The sequence below is a fragment of the Coffea arabica genome, chromosome 8e (assembly GCF_036785885.1).
Source record: "Coffea arabica cultivar ET-39 chromosome 8e, Coffea Arabica ET-39 HiFi, whole genome shotgun sequence".
Taxonomy (NCBI): domain Eukaryota; kingdom Viridiplantae; phylum Streptophyta; class Magnoliopsida; order Gentianales; family Rubiaceae; genus Coffea; species Coffea arabica.
The window spans coordinates 44244897-44268522 of NC_092324.1; the positions used below are offsets into that span (position 1 = coordinate 44244897).

Genomic DNA, 23626 nt, shown 5'->3' on the forward strand with positions numbered 1-23626 from the left:
TATTTTCGACACAATATATTGGGCATTGGCTGTGCCTTGCACAGCCAGTAAATCTCTAGTATATGTATATATATATATATATATATATATATATATATATGCTTGTATGAGAGATTTAGAAGGATAGTTGCCATCTGTCAAAAAAAAAACGGTATTTCGCCAATTATGCGCTTTCCAATGGGATTAATCTGAAATGCCGGTTTAAAGGTCTTCTTACCAAGTCAAAAAAGATGTACTGTGCAATGTCTTAAATCTTAATGACTATGGGCCATTGTTTAGACCTGCTTGTACAAGAAGTGAACTCCGTAGTTGATAGTTGCTGTTTTAATGTTGATGTCTTAAATCTTAATGACTATGGGCCTCCTTGTACAAGAAGTAAACTCGGTAGTCATCCTGTTGTCTTAGATCTCAATGACCATGGTATTTTAAACTTTAGTACTGCTATAGAATAGTGTTTTTTAGACCAGTTTTTTGACATCCAACTTGCAGAGATGAAAAGTTGCTATCATTAAGCTTTAAGGGTACTAAGGATTTCAAATGACAGCCACGAAACCAATTTAACGATGCTGGAATTTTCAAACCTAGATTACCCATGAAATTTGGTTGTTGAAAAAAAAAAAGATTACTCATGAAATTGGTTAAATAAAAAAAATTAATCGATGAATTCAAAAAGTCAAATGCAATTAGGAAAAATTATTTTTTTTTCATATCACACCCTTATTTTTCATCAATTTTGACGTTGACTGCAACATTAGTTGTACCATCGTTGTTGTTTTGGTTGAGAATAATTCTTTTAGTTGGGACTTTTTTTTGGATATAGGGGTTTAATTTCCTTTGGATACGTTTTGTAGCGGATGATTATGTGGATATTGGTCTTCAATGATGGAGATACAGAGATATGCATATTATTGATTTCGGTGTTAGACTTGGCCTAAACTATTGATTGTATGGTGCAACGATGGTGGTACCTTCTGTGTGGTAGTAGAAAAGGAAATGAAAAAATGTAAGAACAAAGGAAGAAAAAGAAAATACGTTTAATTTTTAAGAGGTTTTAAGGGTTTTTGAATTGACATTTATGTCCCAATACATCTGGTTAATTTTAATTAAAATGATAAGTTAACGGAATATGGAAATTATTCTATTAATTTTGAGCATTCCGTCGAGAATTGTATTTAAGCGGGACGAAATTTACAGTTTAAAGAATGAAGTGTAGTTTAAGGATGAAAATGGTAGTCGGATGACAGGTTATCGATGCCTGTGCAATAATAAAATTAAATCTAGTTGCCAGTTAAAATAATCAAATCTCAATTCAAGTACTGGAGCAGGGACTCTAGGTATGCAATGGGTTACTTGATTCACCCTGTTTCCGAAGAGTTTGCTTGATCCGATATATCCGAGTGGGATAGCTTTTTCACAAATAATTATTAATTTGTAAACAGGGTAAGTAGGGTCGTATCCTCAGGGACTGAGGATATTTGTCTCTTTTTTATGTTCAAAAAACAATGGGGTATTTTTCATAACAATGGCAATAAGTAAATGGTTCGAATAAAAATAAAATAATCAACTAAAATTAAACGACAATTCACTAAAATCAGAGTAATAATAACTAAAGGTCTAGCTAAGAAATAACTTCAGCAATGGTTCACCTAACTGATCATCGATGCACAAGCAATTCCAATTATTTATTAATAAATAGGTTATAACTGCCAAACAAGCGATGACAGTCAATCCCTCCTTACTGTGTCGGTGATTAAGGTACGCTCGTTAATTACTGCTATATTTGAGAAATAATTTTAGGTACGCCTATAAGATTTAATTTTTAAATTGTCTTACGTATTAGAGGAGTTCTATTCTAATCAAATAACGCACTATCAGGGTTATTTCAGATTAGTCCACGTATTCCCCTGACACAAATCTAATCATGCTAGTTGTCACTAATTCAAGGCAACTAAATAATTACGGATTTAATACTCTAATTGACAATAGATTATCAAGTTAACTAATTATCCGGATCCAAGACAATCAATTAATTAAATAATCATAAGTACTGCAATCAAGAAATATGTGAATACCAATAAATAAAGAGAAAAGATAAAATTAAATCGATTTCACAATTTTTAGGCGAACTAAAACCTCTATTATTCCTTGATTAGAGTGAGAGAATTAGTTTATATTTGGTGCGAAAAATCCATACAAAATTGAAGCAAAAGTCGCGGCCATTGACTGTGAGAATTGGGACAATTCGATTTCGTTCCAATCAAGAAGAAAAGCAAGCTACAGAAAGTGGTTAATCGTTCACTTCGTCTGACTTCCGAAGAAAGAAAAAGAAACTGCTAAAAGTTAAAAGGAAGGAAAGTCAAACTTCTCTCCATTTTTCTCCTGACATGCATGGAGAATAACTACTAAGAAAACAACGAAAGTGGAAAAGTCAAAAGCAAAGCTCAAAGGATGGTGCTCATTTTCTGTTCCTCATTCTAATTTTCTATCTAATTGCCATCCCGATGTGCGGCGGCTCCCCAAGGGAATAAGACTCCAGCCCGTGCTTTCTTCCTCAGCAATTACCGAAATGGGCCCAAGTTTTTCCGTTGTCAACAATGCCCCTGGGGTAAGCTCTGTGACTTGGACTCCTTTCCTGTCAAATTAGCATTTGTTATTATATTTTCGTTCTACTCTTTGAAATAAATACAAAATATTAAAAGTGAATAAAATTCAACAATTAATCCACATCGGGTCAGGTAATAGGGAAAATTAATTATAAAATAAATGATAAAATTGTAACCTATCAATTTTCTCCCACCTAAATCATGCTTGTTCTCAAGCATGAGAACAGTAAACAAGCACCAATATTTGACAATGGTCATGCTCCATCTATCATATTGCCAAGATACCAAGAAAATCATATATCAAGTATCAGTGATAAAAATCCGAGAAACATCACGCCGATTAGTTTCTAAACCACAAACTCCTTCAATTCCAAATTAACTAATCTAAGAAAAAGAAATGACGCACAACATTTATTAGCAAATGATCCAAATATTAACCAAAATCTCAACATTAAATTCATAAGTCGGCAAGCTGACTTCTATCACATACTAACACAACCTATAATCTTTTTCTTTTTTTGTCATTATTTTTTTTTTTGTTTTTTGTTTTTTTTTGTTTTAAGAAAAAACACAAAAGACTTAGTCTCCAGTCATTGGAACCTTTTGACGCGAACTCTAACATTTTTCAGATGAAGGAGTCTGGTTACTTAGCTCCTATCGCTCTACAACCACGTACTCATAGAAATTATTATCTTTTGACGCGAGGATCGACACTTTTGGTGAAAATTCCCAGTTACTCAGTAGTAATAACTAGCGGAGTACAGTCAACTTTATTTTACAGCTAGATAACACAATAACTCAAAATAACATAGCAAAAGAAAACAATAATAGCAGCCGCTAGCCTCATTTCTTCAAATATGGAGAACTAAAGTTAATACCGGACCAATTCACATAAAAATGCGAACAATCATTCCCTGTACCTAGAAGAATTAACAAAGAAATCAAAAGAGTCAAGCAATCACCGACATTCACCAAAGAGACGTTCTGGATTCAACCATATTAACTAGATACACTTTTATTATTAAAATTTGGCAATAGTAGAATTAGAGTCAATAACCCAACATCAAACCTTGGTATTCACATGAGAGCTAAGCACTAAAAGGAAAGAAAGAAAATGAACGATAAACAAATAACACTAGAAATAAAAGAAAAACACCTAAAAATTAAAAACTACTAACAACTAGAACCACAACTGATCCCCCCCAGTACCTAAATGATGCATTGCCCTCAATATAGCAAATAAACATCAAACGTAGGAGAAAAGGCAACAAAACTTCCCTGAAGTCGGGTCAAAGTGGTGGGCAAGGCGGACATGAAGGAGCGAGACCCGCATGATGCATAAATTGCGCCAAATTTTGGGCCATGCCAGCCACATTGGCTTCGATGTTGAGCATCCGAGCCTCCAAATTCTGAACCTGCGTCCGGAGTTGTTGCCATTCAGCAGTCCCTGGGGACGGAAGCGGCGGGGCGGATAGGGGTGTGCAAAGTCGAAAAATTTCGATTTCGAAATCGATTTCGAATTGAATTCGAAATCGATTTCGAATTGAATTCGAAATTTCGAATTCGGAATTTCGGTAATTCGGAAGTGAATTCAGTAATTTCGATTTCGAATTGGTCGAAATCGGGTCGAATTCGAAAACATAAATTTTAAAATCGGTGATTCCGAATTCGAATTGAGAATCGATATGTTTTCCTATTTCGAATTCCGATTTCGATTCTCAATTCGAATTCGGAATTCGAAATAGGAAAACATAATTTCGAATTCGATTTATAATATTTATATATATAATATAATATTTTAACAATATATTATATATATAATAAGATAATCAGTTAAATTGCAAAACAACTCCCAAAAAGACAAAAAAGCAAAATTGCAAATTGCAAAACCTAATCTTCCGCCTCTTCCTCATTCCTCAATTCCTCATTCCTCAAATTGTCTCTGTCCAAAACCCTTCCTCCACAGCTCCGCCTCCACTGCCTCCGAGACTCGAGAAGCCGAGAAGGAGCTCAACTTCGAAATACTTGAAACACAGCCGGAGGACCAGCAGCGCCTCATCTTCGCCGCCGCAACCAAGCAGCTTGAGGATGCCCGTACACTAGCCGACTACAACATCCAGAAGGAGTCCATCTTCCACCTCATCCTCATCCTCCGTGGTGGCGCCAAGAAGCGCAAGAAGAAGATCTACACTAAGACCAAGAAGATGCGGCAAGTGTGGCCTCACCTATGTTTACCAGAAGGCCGGCGGTGACTGAGGGAACTTCTCTCCCCTTTTTGTTTTTATAAATTTTATAGTTACTAGTCTAATTGAACATTAGCAGCATGTTCTTTATTGGGTTTGAATGCTTTTTTTTTCGGTTGGGATTGTGGAGTGACTGGTGGTGAGCCGCGGCTGGAGAAGCCAGAAGGGCATTTTATCCGCCAAGAAGACGCTGGTTCTGGCGATAGAAAGGTACTACTGTCTGCTGGCAGCTGTTGGAGCCTTCGGAAGGGATTGATTTCCTTCCTCCTCAGTCCTCCCTATTTCTTTAATTTGGAGCTTCTTTTGCTGGTGAAAGATTCATAGGGGATTATTTAAATAAACTGTGATTTGCCTTTGCTTGAACTTTATCTATCTGGGAAAGGCTTCAAGCTTCATCTTATGAATCTGATGAAGCTTCATAAGATTAAAAAATAAAAAAAAAGGAATTCGGTGAATTTGGAATTCACTGAATTCCAAATTCAATTCGATACCGAATTCGAAATCGGAATTAGCCATTTCGAAATCGAATTCGGTCGAAAAAATTGAAGCCAAAATTTTGAAAATTTTAGATTTCAAACTTTCAAATTACTACTTTCGATTTCGATGCACACCCCTAGGGGCGGAGGTAGATGGGCCAGGATCAGCACCAGCAGTGGAAGAACGGGCAAAAGAGAATCACGGGGGAACGTCAGGCGGTCCCAGGTCAGTGAATCGGTAGATACCATCGACGTACTTGAGAACTTCCATCCTCTCCAAGCAGTCCGCATCCAGAAATTCCATTTCAAATGCCAAATGAAGGTCATGATTCTCCACTGTCCAATAGTTGAAGAAGGTGGAACTGATGGTGGCTAACAAAGGGGGACAGAGGCCGCGGTTGGTGAGAGATGCTTGCTTGCAGACGGCACGATTGCGGCGGTGGCTATAGGAGGTAGCGGCATGCGGTTGGCACTGGCGGCGAGCGAGAGAAAAAGAGTCGCGAGGGAGGCGCTGGTAGGAGCTGCTCGACAGTGCACGAGGGAAGGTCGCAACCACGGAGATGGGCGCAGCGCGCAACGGCGATACGAGGAGCAGTGGCCTATGCGCGGACAACGGGCGAGGTGGAGTGAGGCACGTGGACAAAGGGGGAAACACGTGGCTGGGCTGGTGGATATGGGTGGTTAGCTACAGAGAGCGAGAGAGCTGGAGGAAGTGGAGTGGCGGTGCGCTATGGTGGCGCGCTCGAGTTAGTGGCGACCGAGCTGGGGTGGACGCGCACTGCTGGAGAGAGGTTCGGGCACGAGGTGGATATGCAATGGAGAGAGAGAGGCATGTGATGGAACTGCAGTGGACCAGCTGGTGGGCGAGCTAGTTGGCCTGAGGGAGGAAGCGGCGCACAAACAGCAAGGCGACTCAGCGGCAAGCGGCAGCTTGCAAAGCAATTGGCGGCGCACAGCGTTGGTCGACTGTGGGTTGAGAGAGTGAGAGGCGCGCGGCTGTGGATCGAGGAGAGAGAGGGGCGAGCGAGGTGGGTGCGGCGGCACGCAACGTTGATAAGGGGAGGAGATGGTGGCGGCCAATGGTTTCAGTCGAACAAGAGAAAGAAACAGCGGAGAAGAAAGAAAGAAAAGAGAAAGAAAGAAGAAGAAAGGAAGAAAAATGAAGAAGGAAAGGAAAGAAAGAAAAAGAAGAAAAAAAAAAGAGATAGGTTTTTTTTTTTTTTTTTGAAAAACCTAGCTACGGTAAAAAGAAAATAAATTTTTTTCGTTTTGTTTTTTTTATATTATTATTAACAAAGCTTATTTTCGAAATTAAAAAAAATCCGAGATTAACAGGAAATCGAAAATTTTTCTCGAGGTTTTTCATACTTACCTTTCTCGTAAACGTGACGTGGGCACGTCAAGAAGACAAGAACCCTTCTGACCATGAGCTCTCGATACGACATGACGTGGGCACGTCAAAAAGGCAAGAACCCTTCTGACCATTAGCTTTCCATACGACATGACGTGGCCACGTCAAAAAGGTAAAAACCCTTCTGACCATGAGCTCTCCATATGACATGACGCAGGCGCGTCATGTCATAGAAATACCTATGAGTCATCAAAAACGAAAATTGAAACCAGAAATCAATCAAACTCAGGGTAAACATATTTAAGCTATCAAACAGAACTGAACAAATAATTAAAAGAAATTGGGTTACCTCCCATTGAGCGTCTTTCTTTAATGTTTTTGGCTAGACATAGTTGAGGACTACTTATTAAGTGGGGCACGGCGGTGCATCTAGACTTATCATCTCTACTTCTCCACTTGAAAAACCTTCGTAATAATGTTTGAAACGGTGTCCATTCACCACAAACTTATTATCTGTCTTAGCACTCTTGATTTCAACTGCACCATATGGAAAAACGTGAGTGACAATAAAAGTTCAATCCAACGGGAACGTAGCTTACCTGGGAAGAGTTTAAGCCTGAATTGGTATAGGAGAACCTTCTGACCAACTTCAAAGGTTTTTTTAGAGATTTGTTGGTCATGAAATGTCCGGCTCCTCTCCTTGTAAATTAGTGCATTTTTCGTTCCAGATCTCCTCCAATTCTTGCAAATCCAACTTTCGTTGGGCACCGGCCTCTTCTAGATTCATGTTACACTGTTTAATCGCCCAAAAAAGCCTTGTGCTCGAACTCCACTGGAAGGTGACACAGCTTTTCAAATACCAATCTATAGGGTGACATCCCTTTGGGGGTCTTGTACGCCGTTCGATAGGCCCAAATACCATCTTCCAACTTTTGACTTAGTCTTTCTTATTGGGTCGCACCATTTTCTCCAAAATGGACTTAATTTTTCTATTCGATATTTTCGCTTGACCATTGGTTTGCGGGTGGTACGATGTAGAGACCCTATGGAGTACGCCGTACTTGCGAAACACCGCGGCTATGATTTTGTTGCAGAAATGCATCCCCCTGTCACTAACAATGGCTTTCGACATCCTAAAACACACAAAAATATTAGACCTGATAAAATCTGCAACCACTTTCAAATCATTAGTTTGGGTGGCCTTAACCTCTACCCATTTAAACACATAATCGACTGCCTACTAAATATATACAAAATCAAATGAGGTAGGAAAAAATCCCATAAAATCTATACTCCATACATCAAAAATTTCGACAAAAATCAACGGGACTTAGGGCATGTGATCTCTACGTGCTATATTACCTACCCGTTGACATCGATCACAAGACTTACAAAACACATACGCAACTTTAAACAAAGAAGACCAATAAAACTCACTTTCTAATACCTTATGAGCAGTTCTTTTGGGTCCAAAATGACTTCCACAGGCAAAAGTATGACAAAAAATTAAAATTGATTGAAATTCAACCTCACTTACACATCGTCTCATCACTTGATCTGCACATCTCTTCCATAAGTACGGATCATTCCAGATGAAATATTTGGTATCGCTCTTCAATTTGTCTCTCTTCGATTTTGGTTAACCTGCAGGAAAATTACCAGTTACCAAGTAGTTAACTAGATCAGCATACCAAGACAATTGAGAATTGAGAGAAAATAAGTGTTCTTCAGGGAATGCATCCTTCAATGGCTCATTCTCACCTTCAACTGGTATGCGACTCAAATGGTCGGCTACTAGATTCTCTGAACCTCTTTTATCCCTTATTTCCAGGTCAAATTCTTGTAAGAGCAATATATACCTTATGAGTCTCGATTTTGCATCTTTCTTGGTCATTAGGTACCTTAACGCTGCATGATCAGAAAATACAATAACTTGAGCACCTAACAAATATGACCTAAACTTCTCTAAGGCAAAAATAACTGCAAGAAACTCCTTCTCAGTAGTGGAGTAGTTTAATTGAGTTCCGTTCAAGACCCGGGATGTATAGCAGATGACATGAGCTGCCTTTCCCAATCTTTGCCCCAACACAACTCCTACAACATGATCACTGACATTGCACATGATCTTAAATGGAAAACTCCAGTCATGAGGCTGGAATAGATCCTTCAACTTGTCGAAGGCTCTCTCACGCTTGTCATCGAATTCGAAGGTCACATCTTTTTGTAAAATCTGGAAAAAAGGGGCTCCAATTTTCGAAAAATCCTTGATGAACCTCCGATAAAAACCTGCATGCCCAAGAAAAGAGCGCACTTTTCGCATACTTATGGGGTAAGGTAAAGCAGATATAATGTCTATTTTAGCTTTGTCAACCTCAATACCTTTAGAAGACACCACATGACCTAGGACTATCCCGTCTTCAACCATAAAATGGCATTTTTTCCAGTTAAACACAAGATTAGTCTCGATACATCTCATTAGGATCAATTTCAGGTTATCTAGACAGGTATCAAACCTATCACCATACACATTGAAATTGTCCATAAAAATTTCAATAATTTTCTCTACATATTTTAAAAAGATACTTACCATACATCTCTGGAATATTGCAGGTGCATTGCACAACCCGAATGACATCCGTCTATATGCGAAGGTCCCGAACGGGTACGTGAAGGTCATCTTCTCTTGATTCTCTGGTGCAATTACTATCTGAAAATACACTAAAAATTCATCCAAAAAGCAATAGTAAGCACGACAAGCTAAACGCTCAACCATTTGATCAATGAAAGAAAGAGAAAAATGATCATTTTTCATGACAGCGTTTAATCTGCGATAGTCAATGCACTGTCGCCATCCCGTGAGTTTGCGTACTGGCACGAACTTACCCGTTTGGTTGGCCTTCACTGTCACTCCTGCCTTCTTTGGTACTACCTGGACCGGGCGCACCCAAGGGCTATCTGATATTGCAAAGATGATCCCCACATCTAGTAACTTCAAAATTTTTTTCTTCACCACTTCTATCATGAGGGGATTGTGCCTCCTTTGAGCTTATCGAATAGGTTTGGCATCCTCTTCCAACCTCATTTGATGCATACAGACGGAGGAAATGATTCCCTTAATGTCGGTGATGGTCCACCCTATGCTCTCTAAGGACCCGGATTAGTTTCTCCTCATGGGTTTTCGAGAGTGCAGTTGAGATAATCACCGGGAGTGTTTCGTTGTCGCCCAGATACGCATATTTCAAGTGCTTCGGCAAGGGTTTCAACTCCAACACCGGTGCCTGCACCACAGATGGTAGTACCCTTTGGTGAGATTCGAGAATAAAAATAGGTGAAACTTCATACCTTCTCGTTGTAGTTGGCAACGAGTATAATACCCCTATTGTGTATTTCAAATCCTCACTTCACTTTATCTCAGGAGTTGTCTCCAACTCTAAGTGCTTGGTTAAAGCAACTTTCAACTCATCCCTACCAACAGTTTCAAACACTTCCTGCACCGCAAGGTCAATAGTACTTACAGAAAAAACAGAACTAAAGTTAGAATTTGAGGGATATTTCATAGTATTAAAGATATTAAAATGAACAATTTCTCAATCAAATTCCATGGATAAGGTACCCTTATTAACGTCAATTTTAGTCTGTGCTGTGTTAAAAAAGGGTCTACCTAATAGCAGAGGTGAGATATCGGGGGAGAGATCATCATCCATGTCAAGTACATAAAAGTCAGCTAAAAATACTAAATCATTAATTTTAACCAACACATCTTCAACCAACTCATCAGAATATGCATTAGTTCGATCAGCCAATTGAATAATTATCCAAGTTTCTTTTAATGGACCTAGATTCAGAGAAATATAAATAAATTTTGGCATTATATTGATCGATACTCCTAGGTCCAACATGGTCTTCCTAATCAAAGTATTACCTATCCTACAGGGGATAGTAAACATACTTGGGTCCCTGCACTTTGGTAGGAGTTTCCTTTATAAGACCGCTGACACATTCTCCCCCACGATGATTCTTTCGTCTCCCCTCAACCTTCTTCGATTGACACACAAGTCTCTCAAAACTTTTGCGTACTCCGGCACTTGTTTGATTGCGTCTAGCTGGAGAATATTAATCTCTACCTTGCGAAATACCTCCAGGATCTCCTTTCCTTGTCCTGCTACCTCGATTTCTCCAGTCTGCTAGAAAAGGGAACCGGGTCAGGGAGTACTGCTAAATTTTTGTCATTGCTACCCTCCTTCTCAAGCTCGTTTTCGATATTTTCCTCATCTTTGTTCTTAGGGATCACAGGTTCGGGTCCTTGGACCTCCTTGTCACTCCTCAAGGTCATTGCGCTTACATTTTTCGAATTCAACTCAGGTAGAGATGGCAACTTTCATTGAACTTGGGACTCCAAGCGGTTGATCGTGATGGCCATTTGATTCATTTGATTTTGCATAGATTGCATCTGGCTCATTTGATTTCTCATACTTTGCAGGTCTGAATCCGTCTTTTATTGGTTAGCAAGTAATTGTTTCATTATCTCTTCCATGGACGGACTTGAGTTTGAAGGGGGTAGTGGTGGCCGAGGGTGGTACTGCTGTTGATGCCCTTGTTGTCTATTTGGCATAAAGTTAGAATGTCTATTCTCTCCATAGCTAAGGTTGGGGTGATCCCTCCAACCAGGATTGTAGGTACTTGAATACGGATCATACTGCTTCCTTGGCGCGGACGCGTGACCAGCCATTTTCACATGCTCCTCACTTTCTTCTTGGATCATTGGGCACATCTCTGTAGAATGACCCATAGCAGTGCAAATTCCACGCACTTTGGTTTGTGACGCATTCCCTACAGCTAATTGCCTAACAAAGGAGGTTACCTCTGTCAATTGCTGCTGGATGGAAGATGTCTCTATCTCATTCACTTTGGGTGTCAGGACATCTTCCCTCGTACCAAACTGCTGCAAATTCTCAGTCATTCCTTCAATTAGCTCCCACGCTTGTCGAGGAGTCTTGTTCACCAGTGCCCCTCCACTTGCAGCATCAATTATGCCCCTGTCTCAGAAAAGTAGCCCCTCGTAAAAATATTGTATGAGCAATTGCTTACTTATTTGGTATTGGGGGCATCTAATGCACAATTTTTTGAATCGCTCCCAATAATCATAGAGCAACTTCCCTGGATGCTGTTTGATACCGCAAATTTCTTTCCTTAGACTTGCAGCTCTGGACGTAGGAAAATATTTATCTAAAAAATATTTCTTCGATTGGTCCCATGTGGTGATAGTACCTGGTGATAGGTAGTACAACCAGTCTTTTACAGAGTCTTTCAAAGAGAAAGGGAATGCTCTCATTTTTATCTGTTCCTCTGTAATTCTCGAGGGTTTCATGCTGTTGTAAACGACATCAAACTCTTGCAGGTACTTATACGGCTCCTCACCTGGTAAACCATGAAAAGATGGTAAAAGATGAATTAGACAATATTTTAATTCAAATGGAGTGTTATCATTTAAACTTGGGAAAGTAATGCATAAAGGCTGCTGATTTAAATCAGGAGCAGCCAACTCCTTAATGTTCGGGCATTAGCCATAGTGGCTTCTTTTCGATCCGAATCACTTGAAGAATCACCAAGCGAATCTGTTGGTTCAATCTCTGGATCAGAACTCAGAGATGCAGCACTGGAGTGTTCTTCTCTAAGTTGTCGGGTCTCTTTCCTTGTCTTACGCGTGGTCTTCTCTATCTCGGGGTCGAAAATTAATTCACCTGTACGAGAAGAACGAGGCATGCACTCGAAAAGTACCAGAGAATTAGAGCAAAAATGAACTTAAAAAGGAACAAATAACTAGCGCCAGTCCCCGACAACAGAGCAAAAAATTGACAGGTTGTCGATGCCTGTGCAATAATAAAATTAAACCTAGTTGCCAATTAAAATAATCAAATCCCAATTCAAGTACTGGAGCAGGGACTTTAGGTGTACAATGTTTTACTTGATTCACCCTATTTCCGAAGAGTTTGCTTGATCCGATATACCCGAGTGGGCCGAGTGGGATGACTTTTTCACAAATAATTATTAATTTATAAACAGTGTAAGTAGGGTTGTATTCTCAAGGATTGGAGATATTTGTCTCTTTTTGATGTTCAAAAAACAATAGGGGATTTTTCATAACAATGGCAATAAGTAAATGGTTCGAATAAAAATAAAATAATCAACTAAAAATTAAATGACAATTCACTAAAATCAGAGTAATAATAACTAAAAGTCTAGCCAAGAAATAATTTCAGCAATGGTTCATCTAACTGATTATCGATGCACAAGCAATTCCAATTATTTATTAATAAATAGGTTATAACTGCCAAACAAGCGATGACAGTCAACCCCTCCTTACTGTGTTGGTGATTAAGGTACGCCCGTTAATCACTGCTCTAATTGAGAAATAATCTTAGGTACGCCCATAAGATTTAATTCCCCAATTGCCTTACGTATTAGAGGAACCCTATTCTAATCAAATAACGCACTACCAGGGTTATTTCAGATTAGTCCACGTATCCCTCTGACACAAATTTAATCATGCCAGTTGTCACTAATTCAAGGCAACTAAATAATTACGGATTTAATGCTCTAATTGACAATAGATTATCAAATTAACTAATTATCCGAATCCAAGACAATCAATTAATTAAATAATCATAAGTACTGCAATTAAGGAATATGTGAATACCAATAAATAAAGAGAAAAGATAAAATTAAATCGATTTCACAATTTTTAGGTGAACCAAAACCTCTGTTGTTCCTTAACTAGAGTGAGAGGATTAGTTTATATTTGGTGCGAAAAATTCATACAAAATTGAAGCAAAAGTCGCGGCCATTGACTGCGAGAATTGGGACAATTCGATTTCGTTTCAATCAAGAAGAAAAGCCAGCTACAGAAAGTGGTTAATCATTCAATTCGTCTGACTTCCGAAGAAAGAAAAAGAAACTGCTAAAAGCTAAAAGAAACGAAAGTCAAACTTCTCCTAATTTTTCTCCTGACATGCGTGGAGAATAACTACTAAGAAAACAACGAAAGTGGAAAGGTCAAAAGCAAAGCTCAAAGGATAGTGCTCATTCTCTGTTCCTCATTCTAATTTTCTATCTAATTGCCATCCTGATGTGCTGCGGCTCCCCAAGGGAATAAGACTCCAGCCCGTGCTTTCTTCCTCGGCAATTACCGAAATGGCCCCAAGTTTTTTCGTTGCCAACAATGCCCTTAGGGTAAGCTTTGTGACTTGGATTCCTTTCCTGTCAAATTGACACTTGTTATCATATTTTCGTTATACTCCTTGAAATAAATACAAAATACTAATAGTGAGTAAAATCCAACAATTAATTCACATCAGGTCAGGTAATAGAGGAAATTAATTATAAAATAAATGATAAAATTACAACCTATCATCGGAGCAAAGAGTGCAAAGTGCAATTAACACAAGTAAATGATATTGATCAGATAATAATGGTGTTATTTTAAACAAGTTGAAAATGAGATTGTTTAATGAACATATCATTATTGGTATATAGACAAGCAGGTTTTTAGACGCTTGCAAAGTTTGATATTTAAATTCAAACCAAAATAGCATGGCATGGACCTAAACTCGTTTATACGTTAATGGTGCAAAAAAGATTAAAAGCCTTAATGATATTATCAAAGCAACAAAGTGTACCTTCATATAAGTCGGTATTTCACTTTGCTTCATGAACTAATTTTGTAAAAACATTCCCTCACAAAAAAACTAAGTTTTGTCAAAATATGACACTTTGCCCCCTATACACTTTTTTGCTTTCCTTTTTCCCTGCTAATGGAGAGTCTGTTATTACTACGATGGTAGAATGTTCCCAATTGATACCTTACCCAAGTTGTGCTGCCAGAGCTAGAGGACGCGACTTGCACATAGATAAATTATTCAGTCAAAAATCGTTTTCCCTTCTGATTTTTTTTTCTTGGCAGTTCCTCCAATTATTTTACATTTTTTCTTTTTTTTTAAAAATTTCTCCTTCACCTTCACTTCCTTCTTTAACTTTTATTTCAACCCGATATTGCCTAGGTTACTTACTAGGCCCTACTAACATTTTACATTCAAAATCATCAAGATATGGCATAAAAGTATGAGCCCTACGATGGCTAGATCCATAGCTTTAAGAGGCAAGGTGACTTAATTGAGCAATATACGGATATGGTAATAAGGGAACATTTGAATTTTTTGTACAATTGATCCTCTCCTTTTATCCCCTTATGTTGTTCTCATAGTAACTGAAATTTTATATAGCAGCAAAATCAAAATTCAAAGAAAGTGGGAGCAAGACTATGCATTGTAAGTATAATGTATTGCATATTATTCAAGCACTAGATCCAAGCATAATATGGAAGCATTAAGATGTTCAAGCAGAATTGAGCCAATTGACTGCCTTCCAGAACATCTAATTCTTATAAAGAAAGACTATAGGAATATGTTTGAATCATCCATTTATATTTTTATTTTCAAATAAAAAGCCAAAGGTGTCTTCTTCATTAGCTCACCCCATTAACAACTTCAGCTTGTAAGCAGCTGCAAATCAAGAATTCATGCATTAGTATGAGAAGCCATCTTTTTCCATGCTGGTGAGCGCGACGCATAGCTTTTGATTTTTTTTTCTCTTTTTTTGGACTGGAATAGATTTTGACTGATAGAACGAGTTAGCTTGCAAGCCTAGGTCAAGACTAAAATTCTTTACCTAATATAGAAAAAATGGACTTCAACTTGTGGGCTGTATTAAATTCTTGAGTATACCTGTAGATATTAAGCTTCAAAATTTTCTTGATGCACCCTGACACCAAGGAAAACATCCTTAATGAGATGTAATTTTCTGACAACTTCATTCATATGCATCCTATCATTTGGTAATCTTGCAGAGCACTTAAGTCCAATTTTCAGCAGGAAAATAATGCACTCCATCTCCTTTCCACCATTGCTATTTTTCCCTCCAGGAGTCATACTTCTGTTTTCATCTCCTTCAAGAAGAAGCAACGGGTCCACGATCTCAGAAACTTGTTCATGCAAAGCCCCATTAACATAGTTATGTAGATCAAGGTCACCCACGAATATATCATCTGTTGGCCTCCTTCCTGTAGTCATCTCTAGCAAAAGAATGCCGTAGCTGTAGACATCCCCTTGAGTTGATGCCGCAAGACCCATTCCATACTCTGAGATTTTGTTTCTAGACATGTTATTATTGGATGGTAAAAGAAAAACTATAAAAAAAAACTAAGTGATTAAAATTAATCAAATGTTAGATTGGGGCATAGTGGACCTTCTTTTATAACAAAATGACTTAATTAAAATTAGCTACTATGCATCGGTGATTAGTGATATCATAGTAATTATAATAAAAAATTAAAAAGAATTAAATGTCCCAAAAGTTCTATATTTCTGCGCACAATTAAGTAAAATCTTGACCATAAAAATTTGTGTTACCTGGGGCTGCGTAGCCGATTGTTCCTTTTATAGCAATAGTACTGCTGCCTTTTTGCTCGGAAGATCTGTTGACGGGTTTCGGGAGAAGCCTTGCCAATCCAAAATCACCCACATGAGCAACAAGATCATTGTCAAGAAGAATGTTACTTGGTTTTAGATCACAGTGAACAATCTCAGCTTCGCAGTGGTCGTGAAGATATTGCAATGCTGAAGCCACATCAATTCCAATATTTAGCTTCTGAAGAAGATTAAGACTTCTTGAGCTTGTTGCCTGATCAGTTGTCTCTGAAGGATGCAGCCACAGGTCCAGATTTCCATTTTCCATCAATTCATAGATTAGAGCTTTGAATTCATCACCCTTGGAATCAATACTGGAGCAATAACTCACGATAGAAACGAGGTTTCTATGGCGAATATTTCTCAATGCTTTGCATTCGGCCTTAAAACTTTTCGAAGCTCCGTTCTTTTGAAGATCAAGAACTTTAACTGCTACAAGCTTGTTGCCATGTTTTTCTAGCCTTCCTTTGTAGACAGATCCAAAATTTCCTGAACCAATTAAGTTTTCTGGAGAAAATCCAGAAGTTGCATGAAGAAGTTCATGGTAAGAAAGCCGTAAGAGCTCATCGATTCTTGGGGGCATGCTAGAGAATCCCGCCACCATTCTTCTTTCTCCTTTAGGATATACCAAGAAATATAACAACATTGCACCGAGAACCAGAAGCGTTGCTGGTAAAACAATGGACAGCAATATGATAACCTTCAGCTTTCCTCTGTTTTTCCCCTTAATCACTGGGCAAGGTGGGAACTCCAATTCTGGAATGCCTCCACAGAGTTTGTTGTTGCCAGTCAATGATATTTGACTTTCATTCCTGAAAACTCCTGTCTTTGGTATCTCGCCCTCAATGTCGTTGTAGGAAAGATTTAAGTAGTTCAAAAACTGAAGCTTCTCAAGTTCTCTGGGTATTGGACCAGTCAAGTTATTACTTGAAAGGTCTAATTGCTGGATGCTCTTCCAAGAAGCCAAATTTGGTGGAATTGTTCCTTGGAAAAAATTGGATTGCATAAAAAGATTCTCCAAATTTGAACAATCAGCAAGTGATATGGGTATGTCTCCAACAAGTTGGTTGTGGGAAACATTGAAATCCACCAAATGTATAAGCTTTCCAATTTCAGATGGCAGAGAACCACTAAACGAATTTTCACCCATTTTCATGTACATCAGTGATGAGTGCGTCTGCAAAAACTGTGGTGATATAATTCCAGTAAATTTGTTTTGAGATATATCCAGATATTGCAAATTTTGACAGTTCATAAGAACGTTGTCAAATATATTACCCCCTTCAAACTGGTTAGTTGATAACTCTAGACGGTATAGAGCAGTGGCATTGCATAGGGTGGGGACTATCTGTCCTGACAACTCATTTTGGTATAGACTTAGAAGTTGCAAATTTTGTAATTTGCCAAAATCTCTTGGAATGACCCCTGAAAGATAGTTTGATTCAAGGGTAAGGAGATATAGATTGGCAATTTTTCCGAATCCTTCTGGAATGTTTCCTGACAGTTGATTTTCCCCAAGGAATAGTTTTGTGAGATGATTTGAGAGATTGGCCATGACTCTAGGTATATTACCTCCAAATTTATTGTAACTCAAGGAAAAAATTCTGAGATCACTGCAGTTGGTCAATGATGCAATAAAATCTAAGTCTCCAGTTGAATTACCGCCGAAGAGGTTTCTTTCAAGATTTAAAATTTGAAGATTTGTCAGATCTCCTAAATTAGTTGGAATTTGGCCGGCAAACTTATTATGCGAAAGATCAAGTACCTCAAGCTCAGAAGCATTGGTGATTGAAGTTGGAAAGTTTCCATAGAACTTGTTGTCCCCAATAAGTAATCCTTCCAGATTTGGTAGGGTGAGACCTATGTTGGTTGGGAGATTGCCATGAAAGGAATTGTAGGCCACTGAAATGGTAGTAATGGCTGAACTATTAAAGATAGAGGCAGGGATTATACCAGAGAGTTTATTTTCTGCTGCTGCAAAAAAAGATAACCTTTTTAAGAGCCCCATTTCCACGGGCAAATTTCCCTCCAGATTGTTAGGGCCAAAATCGAGTTGAGTCAGCGATGATAAGTTACCAATGGAGGAGGGAATCTCTCCTGTCAAATTGTTTGTGTAAAGAAAAAAAATTTCAAGCTTCTTCAAATTGCTCAGCTGATCAATCGGAATTTTCCCTTCTAGCTTGTTGTCATGTAGGCTAATATCTATCATCTCTGTGCAGTAGCTCAGGTTTGCTGGGATTTTTCCACCGAGTGCATTACTTGACAAGTTCAAGACTCTTAGCCTGAGGAGGCGACCAAATTCTTGGGGAATCCCACCATGGAATTGATTCTCCCCAAGTTTCATGAACCTCATGAAGCTTAGATTTCCGACATGAGGAGATATGGTTCCAGACAACTGCTTATGCCGTAGAGTCAAGGCTATGACCCTCTGATGTCGAGTACCACAGGTGACTCCTGCCCACTGGCAATGGTGCTGTGAATGGTTCCAGGAAATCAGCACACCAAACGGGTCATCATATATCTGCTTCTTGAATTCAAGCAGAGCAAGTCGATCGGTCTCATTTTGAAATTGTTTAGCAGATGAAACATGGCTTACTGAAAGTAGGAGAAAAATGTTTGCTAATGTCGATGAGCGAAGTCCCCACATGGTCTTTGTTGGGATTGGCTACAAACTGATGATTGAATGATAAAAGTTTCTGCGTAATGGGAACAATAATGTTTTGAGCTGTTATAGAATCTTGTGTATAGCCCACACAATTGGAACTAATTTTCTTGGTATATCGTTTTGGTGGAAGCTCATTTTATCGTTGTCAGAACTTAATACAGAAATGGCCAGTAAGCTTCCACCGACTTGCAATTTACGCATATCGACCATGACCAATACTTTTCAAAGCTGGGATTAATGTGATCATCTACCATAGATGATGATTAGCGGGAAGCCTTCATTTGTGTGGAGTACTTGATCTTCCCAGTTAACACAAATCACAAGAATCTGTCGGTTGGCTTAGGTGAGTTCTGTTTAATCTGTTCCCAAATTTACCCTTTTTATGTTGTTTTAATGCCATTTTCTCAAAAAATTTTAATTTTTTTTCAAAAAGAAGGGTTTGTTTTTTATGTTATAATTTTTAGTTTTTTCTTTTTTTTTTATGTTGACTTAATGTAATATGTACATATCAGGTGTCTGCTGGGTTAAGAAAAAAATTTTAAAGTAATGCTCCAATGTTATTCCTAAAATCTATATCAGATTGTCATCCTGAAGCTAATTTGCTTCATTTTAGAATGTGTGATAGACAAGAAAAAGTTTTTTATTTTTTTCCAAAACATGAGGGATAATTTGGTGGTCCCAAGATTTTTAATGAAACGGAAAAATAGTGGGTGAAGGCTATCATTTATGGTCCGCAGCTGGGAAAATGGTTATTGGTCCTTTACGTATCACCGTCTATCAATTTGGAAAATGACCACACCAATTAGAAAATGAGCTGATGGGCCATTCAGTGACTGGATTAATGAATCATAATTCAAGACCCATAAAATGACCGCCGTTCCAACTGAAAATTTTCCACACGAGTGATTATGAACCCCCTTGGGCTCTTTGCCAAGGGCCCAGTTAGCAGACTTATTAAATTGGGCAGACTATACTAATACCGGCTGAACCCTTTGAAAAATTTCTTATTTTGTTCACTTGATTTTTTTTCCCCAATTCCATTTGATCATTTAGCTTAGCTTAGATGCCTCGTCTTTCCCATTCATCTAATTTCTATTGTCTTCATCCATTTAGCCATTTAGATCTAGAAATGAGGCATACTGATGAGATATGGGTATTAAGTATCGGATTAATGGATAAAATTGGATAACATGGGCAAAATATGATATTCACTGTTAGGGTTTTTCTAACGGATGTTTAGGGCACTCAATAACACACCTAATAACACAACTGAAACGAAATAATTTCTTGGTATATTTTCGAGTAAAATGAGCTAAACTTCGTTGTGAGAACTTACATTCAGAAATGGTCAGCGAGCTTCCACCAACTTACAATTTAGTAACCTAATAAAACAAACACGCAAGATGATTATTGGTCCATTTACTTGTTATACAAATGCTATTATTATGGCTTTCAGAAAAAATAAGAAGAAATTTAATATTAATTTTGCTTCCACTAGAAATTATTTGTGGCTCTGCCCTTTGACCAGTATAAAGGTTTGCATTAGCATGTTCGTATCTCAGAAAACTTTTTCTATGAGAAACATTATTTCCAAAAGCTAAAGAGGAAAATTAATAGAATGGAAAAATCGTCCAACAGGTCAAATTTGCTTCAAAGTTTTATGCATGACTAAGTTTCTTTCTTATTTTGCTTCAGTCTTTTATGCATGATTAAGTTTCTTTCTTATTTATTCTTAGGTAAGTTATACTTTATCATCTTGTGTATCAGAGCCTTTCCACATAATCCCTTCGTGATTAAACTAAAGTGTCAAGCGATAGGAGATAACGTTCAAACTATAGAATCTCACCTCAACCAAAGACCCTAAGAAGTAATTGGATCTACATTGTTTTTGGTATAAAAGTTCCTATAAAATTGGGAAATGCCTATAATGGATTAACTGAAATGTCAAGATTACCGCCGTTTAAAATCTAAAATGACTGGAATGGCTAAAATATATACAAATGTAGTATGCATTACACTTTAGCCCCTATAATTTAGCATTTTTTCAGATAACCCTCTTACGATTTTCTAATCTATGTACATGTGGTTAATAAATAATTTCCATCTTGACATTGGAATAATTCTAATATTTTAATCAACTTTGCCACAAAGGAAAAATGTGAGGAAACCATATTTCTAATCAACTCTTAAAACCATAGGAGAGCTAAGTGATAGCTCAATCCCACACCATAAAGTTAAGACATGTCAGACTAGAATATAAATAGGAATTTAAGAGTTCAAATTAAAATTGAGACATTCATTTTGTCCTAATTAGGATGGAACTTAAAATCTTAAATAATTAATTAGATTTGACCGCTAACGCTCGGGGTTAGGTGAACAGATTTTCAAGCTAGGGCCGTGTTTGGTTATATTTTATATATAAGATAACACATCCCAATTAACCGAATTAATCCCCTATATATGGGATAAAATAATCCCATGAAAGAGGTGATATTAGTCATCCTGGAATGACTAAGAGATAGGATGATGAAATATTAGACTAACTTATCCTTACAAATAATATAAATTTATACTATCATAATTATATAACCTTACACTCACACGATAATATAATATGAATAGATTAATTTGCCCCTACAAATTAATTTATTATTTTTGACTAATTTGCCTCTACCACCAACATAACAATGTTTGAACTAATTTGCTCTTGTGGATGATACAAATTCACACTGAATATTATATAATCATATTGTCACATAATAACATGATAATAAATGGATTAATTTGCCCCTACTAATTACATTAAAAAGATTTACTAATTTGCCCCATTCATTTTTTAAAATTTTTGACAAATTCACCCTTATTAATTAATCTAAATTTTTGACTAATTTGCCCCTACTTCATAATAAAAGGACTATATTATCAATGGACTAAATTGCCCTTACAAACCTTATTTTCTCAACCAAATTCTATAATTGGGCTTTGCAAATGAGGGCTTCAATAAGCTCCACCTCGGTCCAAAGAAAAATTTTCTATATTGGCTTGAGTTTGGTTGATTTAAGGGATAATTTCATAAACCTCAGGGGAGGATTTTGATAATTTCACTGAGCTCCTCTAAGATTTGAAAAATTATACTTACCTTCCTTGATTTGATAGTTTTAGTAACAAAATCTTAAAATAATATTGACTTGGTCAGTTTTTAAATGAATACCCAAAAATATCCTTGTGTAATGAGTTTTAATTTATTTTCCTATACAATTATAAGATTATATAGTATAATTATAAGGAAAATGTGCCAAATTTTTCATGTCCATATCTACTATTTGAAAAACAATTATAATAATAATTTTATTACTATGATATGATACTTTTGATGGTATTTTATTATGGATTTAGATTTATAAGATAGAAAAAAATGTTAAAATAATTAATTTAGAGTTTATGAATTTTTGGAGTAGTGGGATTATCATAATTTAATAGTGTTTTTGGGCTATTTATTTTTGATTTATTGTTAATTTTAATACCAAAAATAGAAAACAAAGATCAGCAAAAACATTGGATTACATATAAAATTAATTCGTCAAAAAATCACTAGTTCGACATTTGGTTATAATAGAAACTAGGGCAATAGTGGTAGTTTTACAATTTTATTAGCGAAAAATTAGAAAAAATGAATAAGAAGGAAAAGGAATGAAATAATAATTTTAAAACTCATTCTAAGTATAAGCCTACAAAATAAGGGATTTTCATTAAAATATTTAAGAGTACAATTGTCATTTTAAATGACAAGGGAGGTATGTATAATTTTTCAAATCTCAGGGGAGCTCAGTGAAATTGTCAGATACCTTTGGGGAGGTTTCTGAAATTATCCCTTGATTTAAAACTCTTAAATGGGTTGGGTTTTATTCAATTTAACCCTAGTTTAGCGAAAACTCGGCCAATTTTTTAATTGAATTTCAAATTTATATTCAAAAACTAGGTTAAAACTTATTTTTAAAGGTCCGAATAGGTTGAGTTTGAGTGAATGCAAATTTTTATATATCAAAACTCTTGATTTATTTTATAATTCTAAGGTTTCAAATTATTTTATTTTAATAAATGTGATAAATGTTATAAATTATTTTACTAAAACGATCCTACAAATTAAGGGGTACTTTGATCATTAAAATAGTAATCTTATCTCATCTAATATCCAATCAAACACATGATTGAGTTATTTTTCAACATATCATATTCAACCTAGAACCAACCAAACACTAAATAACTTGGATTATTAATTTGAGGATGACTTAACCCAGGATTAATAATCCAAGGATGAGTCTTTCCATTTCATCCTGTCTGTGAACTAAACAAACCCTAAAGCCCTGAAAACAAATAAATTGGGTAATAAGGTAGGAGCCTTTATGCTTACAAATCAAATGATTTGGATGTAAAATGGCTTATCGTCCTCTCAAATGCATATAAATCTATGCCTTTTTTTAATTTTGAATAATTACCATTATTTTAGTTCAACAGATGGATGGGCTAGATGTAGACGTCTCACTACTAAATGCACACGTTTTATTATTCAATTAAATAAAAAGAACAAATGCTTAATAGAGGGAAGAGGGCAATAAAGGCATGGGGAACAGGGGAATAAGATGAATTATATTCCCAGATATTGGTGGCTAAAAAACTTCTTTAACCCAATCTTCAAATGTGATAGGTCATAATTTGTTGCTAAATTTATAATTATTTTCCCCTTGATTTTAGCCAAATATTGTATTA

At 36.9% G+C, this 23626-nt stretch overlaps 2 protein-coding genes across 2 annotated transcripts; both read right to left on the bottom strand.

Annotated features, from left to right (window-relative positions):
• Positions 1–8312: 8312 nt before the first annotated feature.
• LOC113704851 (uncharacterized) lies at positions 8313–11006 on the bottom strand. The gene is made up of 6 exons (XM_027226722.1): positions 10910–11006; positions 10297–10508; positions 10079–10161; positions 9826–9973; positions 9261–9380; positions 8313–8903 (listed from the first exon to the last, which is right to left on the bottom strand). The coding sequence occupies exons 1-6, from the start codon at positions 11004–11006 to the stop codon at positions 8313–8315; spliced, it is 1251 nt and encodes a 416-aa protein (XP_027082523.1).
• Positions 11007–15188: 4182 nt separating this feature from the next.
• Positions 15189–18841, bottom strand: LOC113703547 (LRR receptor-like serine/threonine-protein kinase EFR). Its single transcript, XM_027224942.2, has 2 exons — positions 16138–18841; positions 15189–15866 (listed from the first exon to the last, which is right to left on the bottom strand). Exons 1-2 carry the CDS (start codon positions 18839–18841, stop codon positions 15463–15465), a joined length of 3108 nt encoding a protein of 1035 aa, XP_027080743.2. The 3' UTR covers positions 15189–15462.
• Positions 18842–23626: the final 4785 nt, after the last annotated feature.

Excerpts from the sequence above, each read along its gene's own strand:
- LOC113704851 (XM_027226722.1), bottom strand. The coding sequence starts at position 11,006 with ATGACCTTGAGGAGTGACAAGGAGGTCCAAGGACCCGAACCTGTGATC. Across the intron at positions 10,162-10,296 it reads CAGCACAGACTAAAATTGAC|GAAGTGTTTGAAACTGTTGG; the intron begins GTTAATAAGGGT and ends CTTGCGGTGCAG. Across the intron at positions 9,381-9,825 it reads ATGAGGAGAAACTAATCCGG|ATAGTAATTGCACCAGAGAA; the intron begins GTCCTTAGAGAG and ends GTGTATTTTCAG.
- LOC113703547 (XM_027224942.2), bottom strand. The coding sequence starts at position 18,841 with ATGTGGGGACTTCGCTCATCGACATTAGCAAACATTTTTCTCCTACTT. Across the intron at positions 15,867-16,137 it reads AATCGGCTACGCAGCCCCAG|AGTATGGAATGGGTCTTGCG; the intron begins GTAACACAAATT and ends ACAAAATCTCAG.